Source organism: Paramormyrops kingsleyae, chromosome 6 (assembly GCF_048594095.1).
Source record: "Paramormyrops kingsleyae isolate MSU_618 chromosome 6, PKINGS_0.4, whole genome shotgun sequence".
NCBI lineage: Eukaryota > Metazoa > Chordata > Actinopteri > Osteoglossiformes > Mormyridae > Paramormyrops > Paramormyrops kingsleyae.
In genome coordinates, this window is record NC_132802.1 from 36,429,729 (window position 1) to 36,448,574 (window position 18,846).

Here is an 18,846-nt window from a genome sequence, read left to right on the forward strand (position 1 = left end):
AATTAGCTAAGCTTAATGGAGCACAATTAGCCCGTGCCTGATCACCACCACTTGGCTTCTTAAAATTACCTTAAGTGCCATTACTAGAGTTAGGAGAAAGTGGCCAATCACTGGCTGGGAGCCACTGCTATTAGGTGGAGGGTTGCTCTGGCACTGAGAATTCTCCCTGTATGAGCTTTTTAAAAGGCTCTGCTGGTGAAGTGTCTCCTTTGTTTTGGATTCTACTACTGCTCACTTGGGAGAGGGCTGTAACCCAATACTGACTCTGAGCTGCAGTGCTGCAGTGGGCCCTGGCATCCTCTCCGGCTCGGCTCCCAGTGATGGAGTCATACCCCTCCGCTAATCACTTGCACATTTATGCACTTTTAATTGTTTCAAACTTGGGTAAACTCAGAAGCTCTCCCCCTTACAATAAAAAAGGGAACCTCGTATGTGAAGAGTCACACGTTCCATGAGTTGACTGCCTTGAGCATCACTGCAGGCTCTTGTCCATTCTTTTCCTGGACCATCAGTACCGCTAAACCTTCACAGATTGGTGCAGGAATCAAGAGGCCCAGACCTCCTTTCCGTGAGCCGATCCAGGCCCAAAAAGAAGATTACCATCCACTCTTTTGCCCATTTGCATCACTGTGTTTGACTTAGACTTTAAATATTCGTGAACCCAATGCTTACAGTAGCTATTGTTAGACAGCATCCTTGTAATGTCTTTATGATACAAAAAATGTTCTAGTAAAAGCAAAAATGTATTTTTACAAAAGAGGCTTGTAAGAGATACTTGAGGTTCTATACTATAACTGAAATTAGAAAATGAAAAAGGGTAGAATGTTGTGACCATTCAGGTAGGAACAATACGAGTGTATTAATTTTTCACGTAAAACTATTCATTTAAAAATGGCTCAATTAAGGAAAATTCACCAGGCCTGCACAAGAGAGCTAACATAATAGAATGACAACTTTTACCAGGAAGACGCATTTCATGCTGAATACTGACAGAGCTGTACTGAAAGTACAGGAATTGCATCATTGGTTTGTCAGGCTGTGACAGAGAAATGGAAAATCACTCCTCACTTGATTATTTTAAGCCTTTTAATTTATTCTCTTTTAATGTTTTCTGCTTTTTGAAAGTGCATCTGTCACAGTTTTTTTCCAGGGATGTAGAAAAAGACTGGTAAAAAAAAATACCCCTAAGTTTTGAGAAGAAGGGTCACTGGCGTTCCTGGAACACAGGAACCTGGGAAATACGCCCGGTTCTAGTAAAAGCAAAGAGCCTGTTGTCCCGCTTCCTGATGCCAGGATGTCGGCCGCCAGGGATGAAATTGCTGATCTAAACAGATCGAGAGGGTAACATGGGTATAGACAGAAAAGAGAGGAGTTTGAAAGGAAAAGAGAGCAGCGTGGCTGAGGTGGAATGGCTGAGAGAGAGAGTGCGGGACAAAGAGACGAAATGCAACAAAGAAAGAGAAGGTATTTCATTCTGAAAATCGCTTGCAGTCACTTGTGGTAGAGTGAGTGAAACGTGTATTACACAGCACTGTGTTTGTGTCACGACGGCGAGCTGACGCACGACGGCGAGCTGACGCACTGCGTCTCACCGCCAAGGTTACTCCTTGTGAGTGTGGGCCGCACACGAGGCGAGCGTGCGGATGCAGACAGATCAGACACAGTGCTAAAGGGTCACAATACGGTCCAGGAAAACCGTGTGAGGGGACATGACGGGGGCGGGGTGGGGCACATAACAGGGGTGTCTGGCGTATTGGAGCAGGTTGCTGGAAGCGTGCCCTCGAATTCTTCCAGGGGCTTCCCTGTGTCTCTCCTGAGGTAAATCCAGTCACCACACTGGCTATATATACCCCTGTTACATGGCTGCCCTATCCTGTTCCTAGAAGTGCAATCCATTTTGCTGATGCCTACGCACACAACTGCGTGAGATCACCCCCCCTCCTGGCACCTCCGCGTGCCCAACTCCATTCCTCTCGGACCCCAGGGATGTCCTCGCCTTTAATCCCTCTATTAGCCCCCTTGCCTGTCCATCCCCAAAAATGATCTCCATTCCTTGTTTATCTAACTACTCAGCTGCTTGGAAGGATTTTGGTCCAGGTTTTTGCTGTTCTAGCAGTAGAAGTCATGCCTAGGTTGTTGCGTGGGATCATAGCTTAACCAGCAGGCTGCAGAAGTTAATCCTCTATAGGGGAGTCCGTTCATGTGTGTGTGTGTGTGTGGGGGGGGGGGTACTTTTCTTACACAAGCAGCCAATCACAGGAGCTCCAGACAGGCATAACAACACACAGGAAGGTGGGGGATTCTGCCTTCATGAAAGTAAAATCACATCCAGTACGGGTTTGTGTAATCAAATCCTCTAAAATATAGAGCCTATAAACAGCTCTGGAGACAGTTAAAGCAATGTAGTGATTATTTGACATAAATGATTATTCATTACTCTTTGTGCAATTCTTGAGAATAAATGTGACACATGTTATCTATAAAATCTCCTCCCAGCTGCACAAAGTGTTATGAAAAGAAAGAAACGTAATGTAATCATCCCTTTATTAATACCAGGTCTGGCCTTGTAAGAATGGCAGTAATTCTCATACATGTCATTTTTACTAAGGCTCTTTTTGTTCTTTGTTTTTGTTGGATATCCTCAAGAAAAAAATAATTAGTACATATAAAGCTGTAGAATGTGTATGTAAGCATTGAAAGGTTGATTGATCCACATTATAAATAATATGTCATTGAATTTAAGAAGCCAAAATTAAAATATCAAAATTCCTCTGGGTTTTAGAAGCACCTCTGAGTGAAAAGTCACTGTTTGCCTGACAGAACAAGAGAGATTTAACCACTATAAAGAGCCATATGTACATGAAAATGCAGTTTTAATTCAAGGTTCTCTCTGTCTCTCTCTCTCTCTCTCTCTCACACACACACACACACACGTCGGGTAAGCATATCTTTATGGGGACCGCTCATTCAACTCTATGGGAACCTATGACAACCTTACCCAGGGAAACTGGTCCCCATAAGGGAAAAAAGGGGTATTCATCACATTGTGGGGACATTGTGTCCCCATAAGGTAAGATATACCCGCTCACACACACACAGTACCTACAGATCAACCCAAACCTTGTTATTCTATTATTTTTGTTTCTTATGCGGAGTAACTTCATAGGTTTGTTTTGTCTAAACCTGAGAATGTATTGTCTTGCTGTGTCAAAGCAGAGACTGGATTTATGATCCTGAACCCTAACTCCTGAAACCTCAGCTCCCAAAAAAAGTCTGTTTGCCACCTCAGATACAGTATAACTAGGAAATAATATTTCCTTATAATTCTGTATCTAAAAGCTGGCTTCGCAAGAGCACTGGTGACCTGCACTAAGGTGAAACACTCAGCTATAGTGAAGATTGTCTGCAATTGCCTTCATTGAGTTTCTTTGTGCACTGCAGAGGTCTTCCCACCTAGGCTGTCTGAGAGGTTTACATAGACTCACTGCATCATTACATAGACTCACTGCATCATTACATAGACTCACTGCATCATTACCTATCATACTGGTTGTGCTGTGCTCATATGTACCCTTGTTATCCGTAGCTGATGAGCTGTGCTGCCTGGCACCTGTCCCACCTCATCATTAACAGTAATGTACTTTAATGATGTCGTCACAGCTGAGTCATCTACCTGAGATCCTTCATCCGAGACAAAGACCCACTGCATGAGCGGCCAGAGAACAAGGACAGAATGGAGCAGCTCAGGGCAGCAATCAGGGGCTGTCCAGGATGGGGGGGGGGGGGGGGGGGGGGCAGAGAGAGCACCCCCGTGACAAAATGCACGGCCCCCTGTGGCCCCCTTACATGCATATGCTACTTGGATCTGAAATATATGTACAGACGCTCCCTGGGTTATGATGGTCCATGTTACGATATTTTGACTTTACGATGCGTATTCCAATTCCATTCTGTTTTTCACTTTCAGTACATTATTCAATACATTACATGAGATATTTAACACTTTATTATAAAATAGGCTTTGTGTTAATGATTTTGCCCAACTGTAGACTAATGGAAATGTTCTAAGAATTATTATTAACATTTACATTACAGTTGCGGCAGGTGGTTGAGTCACTTCAATTGGTGAAAAGCAAGGTTACAGACAGAAAAAAAATCAAGCTTGTAGAAGCAAACCGGTCTAAACAAGAAATAAGGGTGAGTTACATATTGTAAAACTACTGCGTTCTGTAAAATGTAGCTGCAAAACATTACATAAATAAGTAACTAATTGGTTTTAATTATAATAGTAATTTATATTTAGAGAACAGTAAGTTCAAATACATCTGGTCCCCCTAATAGAACAACTGGCCACAGTCTGTTGTCGACCTCCCCCCTCCCCCCAGTTGAAATGGTCTAGAACTGCCACTGGAAAAAATACCCAGGACCTAAGGAATCTCTCCAGTATAGTCAAAGATGCTTCTTTGTGATGACATGCAGTAGGAAGTAATAATACACACGATACTCAATAAACTATTACTGCATACCAGCCACCCACTGAGACTTCTTTTAGAATCCCATACAAAAGACAAAATACTCATATTGCAACAACTACTGCTGCTGCGATCAATCCTACAATTTAAACCAGGTACCCAAGCTCTATTAGTGCAAAGGAAGATCTAAAAACTGTCGTGTCAAACAAATATCACAAATGATGGAAGAATCACCTTTAATAAATGTGGCGAACCCATCAAGTATTTTGTGGCAGCTTACCTTTAAACGACAGATATACTCTGGGCGCAGAGCGAGGGTTCCCGTGGAGACAGCAGAAATATAAACTCAAGAGAACGAGGAAGGCTTGTACCGTTGCCATAGCAATGACAGCACAGTTAACCTCTGGAAACCTACGACAGAAGGGGGGAGAGGTTGAAGGGTTTGGTTAAACAAGGAGGTCAAGAAGGTGGCTCAGACATAACAAAAAAGTTGTGCAAACTAATAATAAAACCATCCATGCAGCAAAGGTTACAGGTCAGATGAATAAAACTCCCATCCAGAGTCATCAGCTGCATTAAACCATTTGTATTCAGCAGGAAGTTTAAATAATCTCTAGTTGTACAGCGTTCTTGACAAGCTGCCTATAAAAGGATCCTTGAAAAACACAAGTTTAACTGCAGTACTAAATTGTAGTCACTACGACTTTTATGTTTTTAGAAGAATACATTAAGATTCATTCCAAATTCTAAAACTTGTAATACTTGCTGATCTTGTATTTCTAAACTGGCTGCATAAAAGAAAAAAACGGATCCGGCCACTATCGTAACACAAAGGCATGAAGACTGGGTGCATAAGCACGGCCGGATCCCGCTGTAATCGCTGGGTGACTTCCACGTCCTGGGGGGGCAGCCGGCAGCCTTTCCCTGCTTGTCAGCAGGGCTGCTTCGCGGAGAGACAGCAACCGGGTCATAACAGCATGTGACAATGAAAGCAGTGGAATGCTGTGGAGAAATACCCAGGGCTATTATAAATCCCTGTCACTGCACAGCGGGACGGGCCAGTGGGGCAACTACAGAGGCCCCTGAATCCACAGCTAATTTGGGCCATGGCAGAGATGGGGGGGGGGGGATGGGGCTATACAGCTGCAGATCTGAAAATACCCAATAATGCTACTTTCATATGAATATCAACACTCTGTCGACCCAGTGAACCTTATTTTTATAAACACGTTTCTATAATAGAGCAAAATTGTTTAAAATTATTTATATGTTTCCTTGCAAAGCAGCACAAATATTAATCCTGATGTAGCGACGAGTGGAACAGTCTTTAGCCCTCATTGGTCCTTGAGTGTTTCCTCTATGGAAAGATCTCTCTCATACTGTTACTCTTGTATTGTAAATGACTTGTGACTGCTGCTCCGCTAGGCTGGAAAAGACATGCTGTACCTCAGGAGTGATGCAGCTCACATGCAGGCATATGCAAAGGCACATTTACATTACAGGACATTTCTCTCAGGAAACCAAGAAGTTTCAGCGTTCTCCAAAAAGTACTAATATTGCAGCAATAATACAATGAGTATCGTCGTGCCGCTTCATTTACATGAAACATGTTAGATACATCATTTTAGTGAATGATTTCCACCACCGACAATTAAGCTTTTAAACTTCTTTAAAGAAAAGAATGCATAAGAACTTTCCCCCCATTAAAATTCTTTAACTGAACTCTCCTATTGACAGTCAATGTCCTGGATTAAGAATACGGACCAAGCCTTTCCTGAGGCAAGTTGACTGTCTTTTGTCACTGTGACCAAACCTTCTACAGCTCCAGAGATTCAGTCCTGTCACACAAATTCCACAGCTTTGCAAGACAAAACAAGTCACCCATACAGGCCTGCAAGAAACGCGACTCGCATAAAAATTCCATGTCATTCATGGTTATTCAGTTCAATTTATTTTAAACCGCTGGCAAATTCCATTCTTCCATTAATATCATATATGTCCATGGCCCTTTTAGAGTTTATAACTTCATCATGCTGTAAATTAATACTATATCCAAAACCATAAAACCACGATAGAACATAAACACCACAATTGGGTCATTTTAGGAATAGAAATAAAAAACATATAAGGTTAGTCACACACCTTTAGCAAGTTCAAATGCTTATCATGCATCACAGATGACCATGAATCTTCATCAATATGTCCCCTGAGGACATCGCCAGTAATGTTAAAGTTTCTCTGATTCAGTTACACACAGAAAGAAACAGGCAGTGTGGACTGAGCAATTCGTTATGCGCCTTATACCAGAAATGAGGCACTGAATCGCAGGGGAAGCTGTACTCTGATGGGTCTGATGCCAGACCTACCCAAGGTGCTGTTATCGGCTTTAAATCACACTAGAAAACACCTGCAGCTTGCCGACAGAACGGCGGGGTTAGGACACGAAGAATGGCTAAAATCCCAAAATAACAATGAGGAGCTGGGAAAATGAATGAAACCACATGGCCATTTGTAGAGAGACCAACAAAACAAAACAGTGGTATGTGCTGATATAACTGTTCTGATACTGTCAATCCCAGGCAGCAGTAGCAGGTCCAGTCCCTGATTGACTGCAAGCTGTAAACTTAGGGCATTTTTACTTTTATATTACTAAAGGACCACATAGTTATTTTTAAACTAAACTGACTCACCTAGTATCTTGGGTTTTAAGTCAAAGTGACTTATCCAGCTGCAGAGCCTGGGATTTTCACCTGAATCACCGCTGAGCTCAGCTTCATATGCTAAATACGATAAAATTATTTTTAGTTTCACTATGCAAAGTAACTCTGCTGTTCTACTATTTTAACCCCTATATATTATGTTACAAACTGGTATTTCACTAAATAATATTAGTCTAGTGTTCTATGACTTACTATTTGCAGTCTGTCTAAACTTTATAGGGTACTGTTGATAAATTACGTTTTGCTAATTTTATGTATTAGGCATGTAGAATTAGACTATATTTGCATTTCCATTAATGAGTTCCCCAATAATTTATCTACTTATACATTCATTAATGCAACCTTTTCTGGGGAACCCTATGACTGATTGCGTGGAATTCTTATTCTGAGCATAAGACGCTGCCAGTGTTTAATAACAGAGGGACCTGTCATTCCCAACTGGAGCACCCCACAGTCACATGACCATTGTACACCTCCTGCTGCTCCTGTTCTTGTCATCCCACTGCTACCACATATAAATTCTAGTGGGTTACTGTGTTCATTGCAAGTCACAGAGGGATGGGACACACGTCCAAACTGCCATTCGGGGATGGCTGACGTTGGCGGCAGGTAAGGGTGGGAGGAAAAGAAAAAAGGGGAGAAAGGGGATTTTAAAAAGGAGGAATGAAGGGAAATGGGAAGAGCTGTGTTCAGAAGAAAGCCAAAACAATTTTTACATCATAAACATCTTCAGAATGTTAGAAAAAATGTTACAGAACAACTGAAATAAACAAAATGTTGTTGGAATGACAACAATGCATCCCCCCAGACAGCCCTGCCAACCCCCCCCCAGTCCTCTCACAGCCCCCAATTTCTACAGTCTTTAGACCCGTTACACACTCACCCTGCCTCTCCAAAAACATCTTTATTGAAAGTCCAACTTTGTGTGATGTGTCTCAGTGTAATCAGGTTCACCAGATCTGTGTTTGTAGCTATCCTTTCATGTGCCACCACTAAGCGAAAACACATATACACTTTTTTCCATACAATTTTTATGTGAAATTAAATAAAAATAAAGTAAAAAATCCATCAAACACTATTGGAGTTAAAGTGTGCACAAGGTCAAGTGTTTTCTGCAGCTAGCCTTTCTGCCCTTTGCTGACACCTAGTGCTACTGCTTCAGTTTTGGTGCTTTTTGTCTCGAAATTACACAAGGTATAGATGGTCATACATAAAATGTTTTTCTAACATAGTAATACGATGTTCTTATGTTGTTAAGATCCATCAAATACTTTTTGAGTTATCACACTCACAAGGTCAAGTGTCTTCTGCAGTCACATTTCCCTTTGTTGCCACTTAGCAGCACTGCTTTAGTTTTGGTGCAATTTGCCTCAATATAAAATCAGTTCCTGGCCTTCTCCTATACCACAGGTGTCAGACTCCAGTACTGGAGGGCCAGAGCCCTGCACATTTTTGGGTTTCCCCTCGTTTAACACACCTGATTCAACTTCTTGTGCTAATTACCACACAGCTCTTGAGCCGAATCATTGGTGGTGGAACAGGAAAAGAACTAAGCTAACCAGGGCTCTGGCCCCCCAGGACTGGAGTTGGACACCCCTGTCCTATAACATGTGGCTCCAAAGTTTGAAAAAGATCTTTTTGAGTTGTTATATTAACGAGATAAATGTTTGTGGTGGCAGACTGGTCCCAGAACAATATACATTCCCCATAAACGGTAACTGTACAGTAAACAGTAGCTGTATCCTTGGCTATCTAGCATCTACTGTGTGCAGAATTTGCAAGAAAAAAAATAAAAATCACATGTTGCCTGGAGTACAGCAGTAAAAGTAATTATGGGAACAATTAACATTCTAATAGTGTTTTAATTTCATACAATGTGACCACTGCATACATGTGTACCTTCAAGATGTGATAAGCACAATTAAAATCCACTCTGCCAAAGCTCAGCAGAACACTGAGGGGCCATTTGGAATTGCCTTAGTGTGTTTATCCCCAGCGGTTATGTCACAATCTAGCTGTTGTTTCGAAGTCTGTTTATGGGTCAGTTTCCAAAGCAGCCTAATTTACTAGACAAATCTAGAAAAGGCAGGCTCTATTAATGGGAGCCAGACTTGCGATAAGGAATGTGTGGATATGTTCAATGGGACACAACAAAAGGATGTTTAAAAGGATCTTTCAAGTGGAACATAAAGAGAGAGAGGAAGCTAGCAGCACAAGTTGGTACAACACAGGAGTATTTGATGTTTTTTGCTTTTTTTTTTGGACTGGAATGTTTGTTCATTGTTCATCACTTGTTTCGCAACAGACCTCGGCCAAAACTTCTGTCTGGGCTGCGGGCATCCAAGGAAGGCCATCCTCTGTGACTGAGGATGTGGCTGTGAGCCAGTCACTGTGGAAGAGCACGGGATGATGCAGGACCCTGAACACCTGGCACCCAGTGAGAACTACCCTGCAGCAGCTATCAAGAAAATATAAACAAATGCTGTGTTTAAGTCTACAATAATTATCTATAATAAATATATTTCCAAATCTGTTCATTACTGAGTAGGACAAAGAATGCCTATATAGGCTATTTGAATAATTACACAGCATGAAATAGCCAGAAAAAAAAAGTCATGATATAATTGCTACCCCAATCTACCCCAAACCAATCAAATCATTGTTTGGGGGGAGGGGCGGGTCACAGAAAAGGCAATAGTCTAGTTGCACAATACACCACGTAATGGGTTTGGTTACATTAAAAAACTACTTTTATATAGGCATTAAGTAATGTTTAATAAAAAGAAAACTGAACTTGACAGCTGTAGGACAGGTTGGAGAAATAAGCAAAACCTAATTCGTTTGGCAGTTTCAGCTGGGAGTGATTAAATGTTTGCTGAGAGAGAAGCGCACAGAACTCAGAACACTCCCTGGGAGAGGGTGGCCGTGGGGGGGGGGGTTATTACTCCACTGGCAGAAAGGCCCCCTTCCAAGGCACACAGCCGGGGCGGGGATACCCTGACCTGCAGCTGTGTCGCAACAGGGCGGTAGGGTGCACTGCAAATGGGATGTGCACTGCAAATGGGATGTGCACTGCAAATGGGATGTGGTGCAGCTGTATAGGAAATGTAATAGGAAAGCATCAGCATCTGCTTTGGCTGGGTGAGTACGGGGATTTTCTCAGCGCTGCATGGATTTCCTGCTGCCCTTCCCTCCAACAGTCCAAAGACATGTGGTTAATATGAACCACAATCTCTAAACTGCCCTGTGTGTGTGTGTGTGTGTGTGTGTGTGGATTAGGTTTATATTACATCATGAGGACCAAATGGCCCCAACAATGAGATAAAAACCTGTTATTTTGACGTTGTGGGGACCATTTTTCAGGTGTGTGTACATGTACATTGTGGTGGATGGATGGACAGCACAATGTCATATATACTATCCCTTGACAAAGAGTTGTGTCAATCAAATTATATCCAGTTGTCAAACAGTGATCATCCCATAGGCTGCAAGAAATGCTCCCAGAGGTCTAGAACCTTAGTGGGTCCTATAGAAGACTTGCATTTTATAATGATTAATGCTGCGTTCCATTTGAATCCGTAACTCAGAAAACTACAACTTTCACTTTTGTCGATAAAGGGCGCAGCTGAGTTCCTAGTTGGAAATTTCAACTGGAAAGCCCCCTCAAGTCGGAATTCCGAATCGTGAACTCGGAGGAATTGACACAAACCCAAGCTCAGAATCCAAGATGGCTGCGACCTTTATCAACAGAGTGAAAGTTGTAGTTATATACTGTTTATTACCACTTATGTCTTATTTGTGGCTCATTAAATCGGTCATACATACAATACTGTACAACTTATCTATGGACGTGTTGCTACGTTTTATAAGTTTTATGCGCAACACATAGATATAAATACGTAATGTATTGTTATCAACTGATATTGCTAACAAGGGCTAACAATTAACCGGGCTAGAACTGTATTTCATGCTAAGTCGGATTATTTGTTGGATTTAAGGTAGTCCAGGCTAAATGTAAATGAACAAAGATAAAGCCCATTTAAACTGAAGTACCTTAAATCTGACAAGTTGTCCGGCTAAGCAAGAAATCTTGCTTTTTGAAACGGGTCCCTGTTATTGTTAAATGGCTTTCCAACTTCTTGCACTGGAATGCATTTAACTTGTGTGTGACGTCATTCTCAGTTCCAAGTTCTGACCTCCGAGGTAAATGGAACGCAGCATAAGAGTCATAAAGGTTTTCAGTAAAAACGGAGGTACAATTCTGCTGAACCTGAGATTGACTTCTTCTACAGGCATTTAGGTCACTGTGAGGAATCTGTTCTTGCCATTGTATCCCACCTTCCTGAAGTCACAGATGAAGGTACTGGATTTCCTTAGGTGTAAGCTCAACCGTTCCACTGGCATTGCAGAACCATAGTGCGAAATCTAAGGTTTATATTAAAGTCTGCCTAGTGAAAAGGATTCCTGGATATTTGAGAATAACAACGAATAGCCTGCCAACAGTATAACAGAATTCCATGGTCCTCACATAAGCGTTGCTATGTCAAACAACAGAATGACTGAGCAAATTAACACCCCCACATGCTTGTACGTGTGACCTGCACCATGCCTTGTGAATATCTGTTTACTCTGTGGCCTGAAGTCCAACACCCCCCTCCTTCACCTAGTGCGTATGATGTGGTTCCCGTTAGCTTAACCAGAAGCCATTGTTTTAGAACAGCAGAGCATCTCCCGAAAAAGGCCGTCTGTCACTATTTTGCACATTTGAGGTAGAAACATAACAGTAAGAGTGCGGCTGTGCTGTTGGCTTCCTGTTAGAGAGCATCAGCACAGATTAGGTGCTGGTTGAAGCAGCAGCCTCCATATGGCCGTTTTACACATCTAGGCCACAAATTCAACAGGGAAGCAGAAACTGGACAGACTCCCAGAAGCAAGGCAGCACATGGTTAATAAAATTATATTATTAAAATAATTATATGTGTTAAAATTTTCCTTCTGCACATCACGAGGATGTGGAAAAATGGCTCAGGCAGCCTTGCATTCATTGTTATTATATTTGCCTGCCAGAGGTTACACGTTATTCAACAGAAAATGGAAGCAATGGAGCACTGAGACCCATGAATGGAAGGTCATATATAATTCCAAGTCATTAGCAGGAGTGAAAACACAGACACTGGAACCCGGGGCAAGGCAGAGCCTCGCCTTTTATAGCACAGAGCGAAGATTTAGTGCACCTGGCGTGGTACTTTCCTATTCAGTGCTTTGATCCAGGAATAAAACTATCAAACTTTTTCATTTTCTCTGCAACAACAAAAGAAAAAGGAAATTTTCGAATATTCTTTAGTGCAGGATTTTTTTCCCCACTTTGACTCACTTTTAAAATATGATGCCTTAATTAATGGATTTAAATGCATGTTAAGTTGATGCAGTTGCTTAGGAATATCAAAGCAGAATTGGGTCGCCCAGCCTTAGGTTATAAAGTACCAACCAAATTTTTCTGATGATGTTACCACAACTTCTTAAACAAGCAGTCGGCTAAGGAAACCTCAGTACAGATCTTTATATAGATATGTGACTTTAGGCTTCGTACAGGTCTGCAAACAGCACTCAATTAGTAACTGATTCCAACCTGCTGGGTAAAACACAAGCAAAGCCGGAGACTATGGCAGGACTGGAAGACACATGGGCTCACGCCTCAGACACACAGGGATGGGGCCAAGAGAGACGTCAACGTGAGAGCTCATTAGCGCAGCCTCTTAGAGGGCAGCCGTTATGTGTCTGCAGGGGCAGGAATGTCAAGGGGTCAGCAGGTCACATTACCATGCTGGTGGCAGAAAGCTTAATTATTTACCCAAGCCCCTACGGCTGCTATTCGATATTTTTACAAACGCACGCCTGCACTGGGGACATGGCTGGGTCTCGTGTGCGTGTAACATATGCCTGGTGACGAGCCTTGTCCCAGGACGTCATCTGCGTGATCCGTCATGCGGTGACCCTCTGCGGAAGCACGTGCCGCTCTCCCACCAAGCCTAACCAACTGGGCTCCGCCTGGCCACCGTGACAAAGTTCTATCAGGTTGCTTTTCCAGGCTAATTCGCAGATGTAATGCACATTCCTCTATCAGTGAAGCTGTGAATTGTGCTGAGCTACCCGATGAGCCTCCTTCGCTGCACTTTGGTGGGAGTCCAACCCCCTTCTGTGGGTAACAGTGTTAGCTGCTTAAGCCTGATCCAAATTTAATTACTTAATGGACTCAACTACTGCACGCGGCCAGTCAAATTACTGCACGCTTAAAGGTGTCTGCTGACGGATGGTTTGGAAGAGCCTACAGATGGAGGGATAGCGATTCCCTTCAAGGAGGGGAGGCTGCCAGTCCTTATACACTGATCCGGAGTTCAATGTTTAATCCGGGCTGCACGGCAGACTTTGGAATTGCCTGCTAAGCTCCCTCACTCCTAAATACCGGATCGAGCACCTCTCTTCAAAGACTGCCGAGTTCCTGCAATCTAATCTGCCCCCCTTGAAGCCACTGGTCTCCAAGCCCTTCTCCTCTACTTGCTCTCCAAGTACCACTCTGTTGTCACTAACTTTAACGTCGGAAGGACTCTGCTGAAGGGCACCGGTGTTACATTTAATGTAAACGGGCAGGGGGAGGAGCACAGTCATCATGACAGGGAGAGTCAGACGACCCGGGCTTGCATGTTGATTAGTTCTACCTGTCCCTCATTGCTAAAAGGATTATTTGTAGGATGTTATGTTATGTTTTCATTCGGCCTGTAACCCGGACTATGAGGTTAGGCTCTTCCACCTGAAATCCCCCAGCCAAGATGATCTCCTCAGCCAAAATGGCTTTTTAAGGTTTGCATTTGCATCTGGGTGATGTTTATCTCGTCCCTGTCCTGCCCAGTAATAAACAGAACTGCCCCGTATAATTCCACGTCGTGTGCTTCTGTGAGCCGTTCCAACCAAAGGGATTCTCTCAAATGCTGCTTAATTCCTGAAGGAAATAAATAGATATATTCACCCAAAGCTGCTGTCATTACTGAGAAACCTTAATTGAGTTGGCTCAGTCGTTCTTTTTTCAAGAATCTAGGTAAACAACAGAGTTAGAGCAAAAATGCTGGTCTCCAGGAGGCTGTGAAATACCCACAATGAGGCCAAAGTCCACTTCAAAATCTGAAAAATGAGGCAGCAGTAAGACGACTGATCATGTCACCCACCTCCATGTGGTAAATCACTACCTGCCTGACAGGTACCTCTGCGGACCTACATGAGACAACAACGGGTTCAGGGGCGCTGGGCCAGCCATCGCCTTAGCAACGCAACAAAGCAGGCATCCACACACACACACGTCATGGGACACTTATGCAGCCCCCTCACTGGCTACCCCCTGCCTGCCTCTGTTGCAAATCTCGCACCCCTGCCTCCTCCCAAAGCTCGGGCCTTTCAGCTCATGATCTTGTTGCTGTAATGGTGCAAAACAAGCAAGAGGGAATTCGAGGGGAAGGAGTGAGGATCTGGGTGCAGCTCTCCCTTGCACCACTGTCACACTCCAACACCTGTTTCAATGGGTCCTGCTCTTTTCATTCGCACAATAAACACTGCATTCCTGTACAATTACCAGCGCATCGTGCTCCTATTTATACTCCACAGCTGTTTTCCAGCATCAGACTGGTTTACAGCAACGCTTGACTTACTTTTCGTTTCATTTGAATACTTGCGTTTGCGTACTAAAATATGGCATCAGTGACATAAATAACCAGGACATCCTCTCATTTTTTTGTTACTGGTCCTTTAAGACCAGTCCACCATCTCCGACCACACTTATAATTTCTTCTTATAAATGAGAGCAGGGTATGATTCAGTTCACTGTGGAATGGGGGCAGTATCTGGAAAATTACAGTGTGTGCAGGTGTTTCTGAAATATCAGACAAGATACTTTCCCATGATTACCCCCATGTGCGGAGTCTGTGCCTGGGACCTAAACCAGTAATCTTTGGTTTACAAGTCCATAGCCATCACTGTGACCACCAAGCTACCTTTTACTGACCAAATAGACGCCTGTGAAACAAGGTGTTTAATTAATCAGTCACATCATCTATTACCATCAGGTTGCCTAATGAAGGTCCCTTTCTGTGGAAAATTTGCTTCAAGTAACAGGTCTTAAATTAAGAAAAAGTGCTCTGATTTTTTTTTATCTAATTACATTTACTATTGAACACTTTTAATGTGCATTTTTAAATTATCTGTATACATTTCTCTAATTTCAGAAGTTAAATAAGACATAATAAATTATACTAAAATATATCAATATTCACAGGTGGAAAAAAAGGACTTTTTTTATATTCACACAGCCCACCATTAATGTAGGTGCAGGCACATGTATGCTGGGAAATCATGCAGCGCTTTTTCTGAGCTTACAGTTATCTGACAGCCTGCCATCCAACAAATGCGCTGGCACCTGCTGTGGCCAGTTGGGGGCGCTCTCTCCAGCCCACCAATCAGGAGTGTCCCTGACGGAATGGTCGGTCAGGATATCAGGAGAACAGTCAGAATGCAGACAGCTTCTGCATCTGTACAGGACTTACAGCCAACAGCCTCTTGTCGCTGTGAAGACTTGCCGCCCATTTATCAGAATTCAGTGACTCGGTCCGCCGCCCTATGAGCGAGTCCGCCTCTATCGCTGGCTACGAGCCAGGAATCTTCAGAATGGAGGTTTAACACCCGGCCCCACCTCCCCCCCACGCTGGCAGCTGCCTGGATTAGCTACCCTTGCCCGCTGTCATTGACGCCCATGTATTGTCTCTTTCTCTGGAAGCGCTGCACCAGAATTTGGGGGGGGGGGGGGCAGATGGAGGTTAACATTCTGAAGCTGTGTCAAGTGCTGCTGCATTTGAAGACCTGCCGTCATGCACCAGTGCTCTCTAACTTTCAATAAACAGCATTTATCAAGTATTATTAGTGTCAGCAACCTGGTAGCAGCTCACGGTGCAGCCAGCACCAGCTGCATATTAGTTTGCGGTTACTTAGCAAGCTCACACAGCATAGGGTTCTGCTGAACATGTATGCAGGCTGCTTAAGCCTGGGGCCCTTGCTTAACTATAGCTTTTAGTACAGTGGGGCCCATTTTTGGCTTTTGGTCAACATCTTTACCACTATGCTGATAGCACGAAGCTAGGCATTCACTGAGTGGTGAATTTTTCATGTCCTCATAGGCCACAGGTACATGCTAGTGACTTGTGAACAGTGAAACATTAATACATTTTCCCAAGACTGCTGTACTGCAAACTCTGGGACACTGCACTAGTATGCAGTCCCAACAGTACAATGGATCTTATAGCAATCAACTCACTATTTTTCATATTCAAATATGGAAAGAAAATTTGAGTTCTTCTCCTCATTTTAGAGGAAGAGTATCCTACTGCGTGAGTTCGAGGGGATATTAAATATTTTTGTAAAAAAATGCGGAACAATGTATGAGAAGTTAATAAACAAACAAACACTTCTATAAGTAAAGCTCTAGGTTTAAAGCAATGGCACTGAATGATCAGCACCCAGGCCAGTTTCCGCTCTGCTTGAGCCCCATTCGACTCCCATTTGACCTCTGTCACCTCCCTTGGGCTGCCATAGCAACAGCCTCAGGAGGGCAAGTTGTAGGTTCAGTAAAGAGCTGCCTGGCAACTTCCAGAAAACACAAAATGCTTAATAATCATTATCTGACAATGAGATCAAGACACTATGAAAAATACAAGTCATTATTTGAAAGACAACTTCTTGTCTGTGATTTTATTAGTCTGCCAGATTTTCACCAGAACTGTATTTTAATTTTAAAATAAAATGATGAATGCAGCTGTAAAATACCTGGAGCCAGTAAGCAGGCCTCCTAAAACAACTGGTGCTACTAACACAAAATAATAAAAATAATAATAAATAATAATAATAAGTGATACAAAGAACACATGGTCACTTCTATATTTATCTACCAAAAAACTATCCAGTCCTTCGTGTGTTAAAAATTTGATTTAATTTCTAACCCTTCAAAAACAGGCGCAGAGAGGACTGCACGAGATCAGAAAATCTCTGAAGATGGTGAAAATGAGGTTTATAAATAAGATACACTTTCAAAAGAAAGGCAAAGTGTTTAACAGCACACTAGACCTACAGAGATGTTGCGAGGTGTTACGATAGATAAAAGTTTTCTTTTCATGTTTTTGTGTTTCTTCCCCTTCCTTCCACCGAGGATTTCATCAGCAGATGTGACAAAACTTAAGCAGTTTTTCTGACTGTGACAAACGGCTCCCTCTGATCACAAAGGCACCGGAGATCTCACTCAAAAAAGCAGCCGGGATTCAAACGAGACAGGTTAGAAAATTAGGTTCCTAAAGGATGGTACAACTTATTTCAATATGACATTTTTAAATGAAGCCATAGTTGTATGTCTGTCCCCAGGGCTCCTATATCCCAGAACCCCATCGGCGCTCCTCATTCCTGCACACTGATAAGAGAACGTTCGAATGTACTGTATGACATTAGCTATATCACTGCGGTATACAGGGTTGCCAACTTTGGTCAGCTGGCAGGCATGAGAGTCCGCATGCTCATTTACATGCATGTAACAGTTTTATTACCTTGTAAATATTCAGTATGGTTTGCCAACTACCCCAACGCTTTAAATGTAGCTAATTTTAGGTTTATAATTAATGATACAGATTTGCTGTAAGGTTTCTTCCGTGACCGTGAGAGTCTGAACGCGTGAGTGTCACACCAGATGCGTGACAGTTGACAGCCCTGGGTATATTCAGAGACAGGAGGATTTTGAAGTTCCAAAAGCTGATGTTCTAACATTCAGGAGAAAACTGTATTTTAAAAGCATGGTTGTTAAATCTGGTAATTCATTTCCCCAAAAAGGAATTAAACTTTTGAACTGAAATAGTCAAAACAGTATAAAAAAACAATTATGCCTTAATTGTTAAGAAGTTGAAGTAACTGCAACTGTAAGGTGATACACCCTCCTCGGAAAAGACAGTTATAGTGAGAGAACTGAGGGAAAAGATTAAATATTATTTAAAGGTTTTGTCATAGAATATGAAGAGCCACAATATTCCTGCCCTTAAAAGAGAGTTTCACAAGCTGAATGCTAAGCTGGTATGCATTCACATACAGTATACACTGGTTGAAATGACCTAGAGATTGTTCCAGAAAGCATAGAATGCGAGGTGGCATCTTTCACATCTGACACAATGCTTAACCAATCAAAATAACCAGACTACAGGTGATCTATGACCTCAGTGGTTCCTGATATGGAATAGGATCAAAATCTTCACAATTTCATAACCTAAACCTGCCAATGGAAACACATCCCTTTGACATGGAACGACTTGCTGGATATGAGTACTGCCCCCTGATCCACCAGTATGTTCCTGGAACTAAGTAATCAGACTCAAACAGAAATAGCATTAAGACAAATTCACTATAAGCACTGCATAGATACAGGCAACACAAGTATTGATTAAACTACAATACATTTCACAGGGTAGCCATGTACTCAGCCATATAACAATCCTCATAATCTTCAAAAACTTCAAAACTCACTATTAAATCTCAGTTTCAGTACATTGCTGTTACTGAGAAGCCACATTACAAAAACTTATGTG

At 42.5% G+C, this 18,846-nt stretch overlaps 1 protein-coding gene across 2 annotated transcripts in view; it reads right to left on the bottom strand.

Annotated features, from left to right (window-relative positions):
- The window catches only part of sema3gb (sema domain, immunoglobulin domain (Ig), short basic domain, secreted, (semaphorin) 3Gb), a 51,896-nt gene that overhangs the window by 14,323 nt on the left and 18,727 nt on the right, over positions 1–18,846 (bottom strand). For both annotated transcript variants that reach the window (XM_023819339.2, XM_023819338.2), the window contains exon 2: positions 4,753–4,883. In XM_023819339.2, coding sequence (XP_023675107.1) covers positions 4,753–4,852 — 100 coding nt within the window. In that variant the 5' untranslated portion in view covers positions 4,853–4,883. The remainder of the gene's footprint in view (positions 1–4,752; positions 4,884–18,846) is intronic.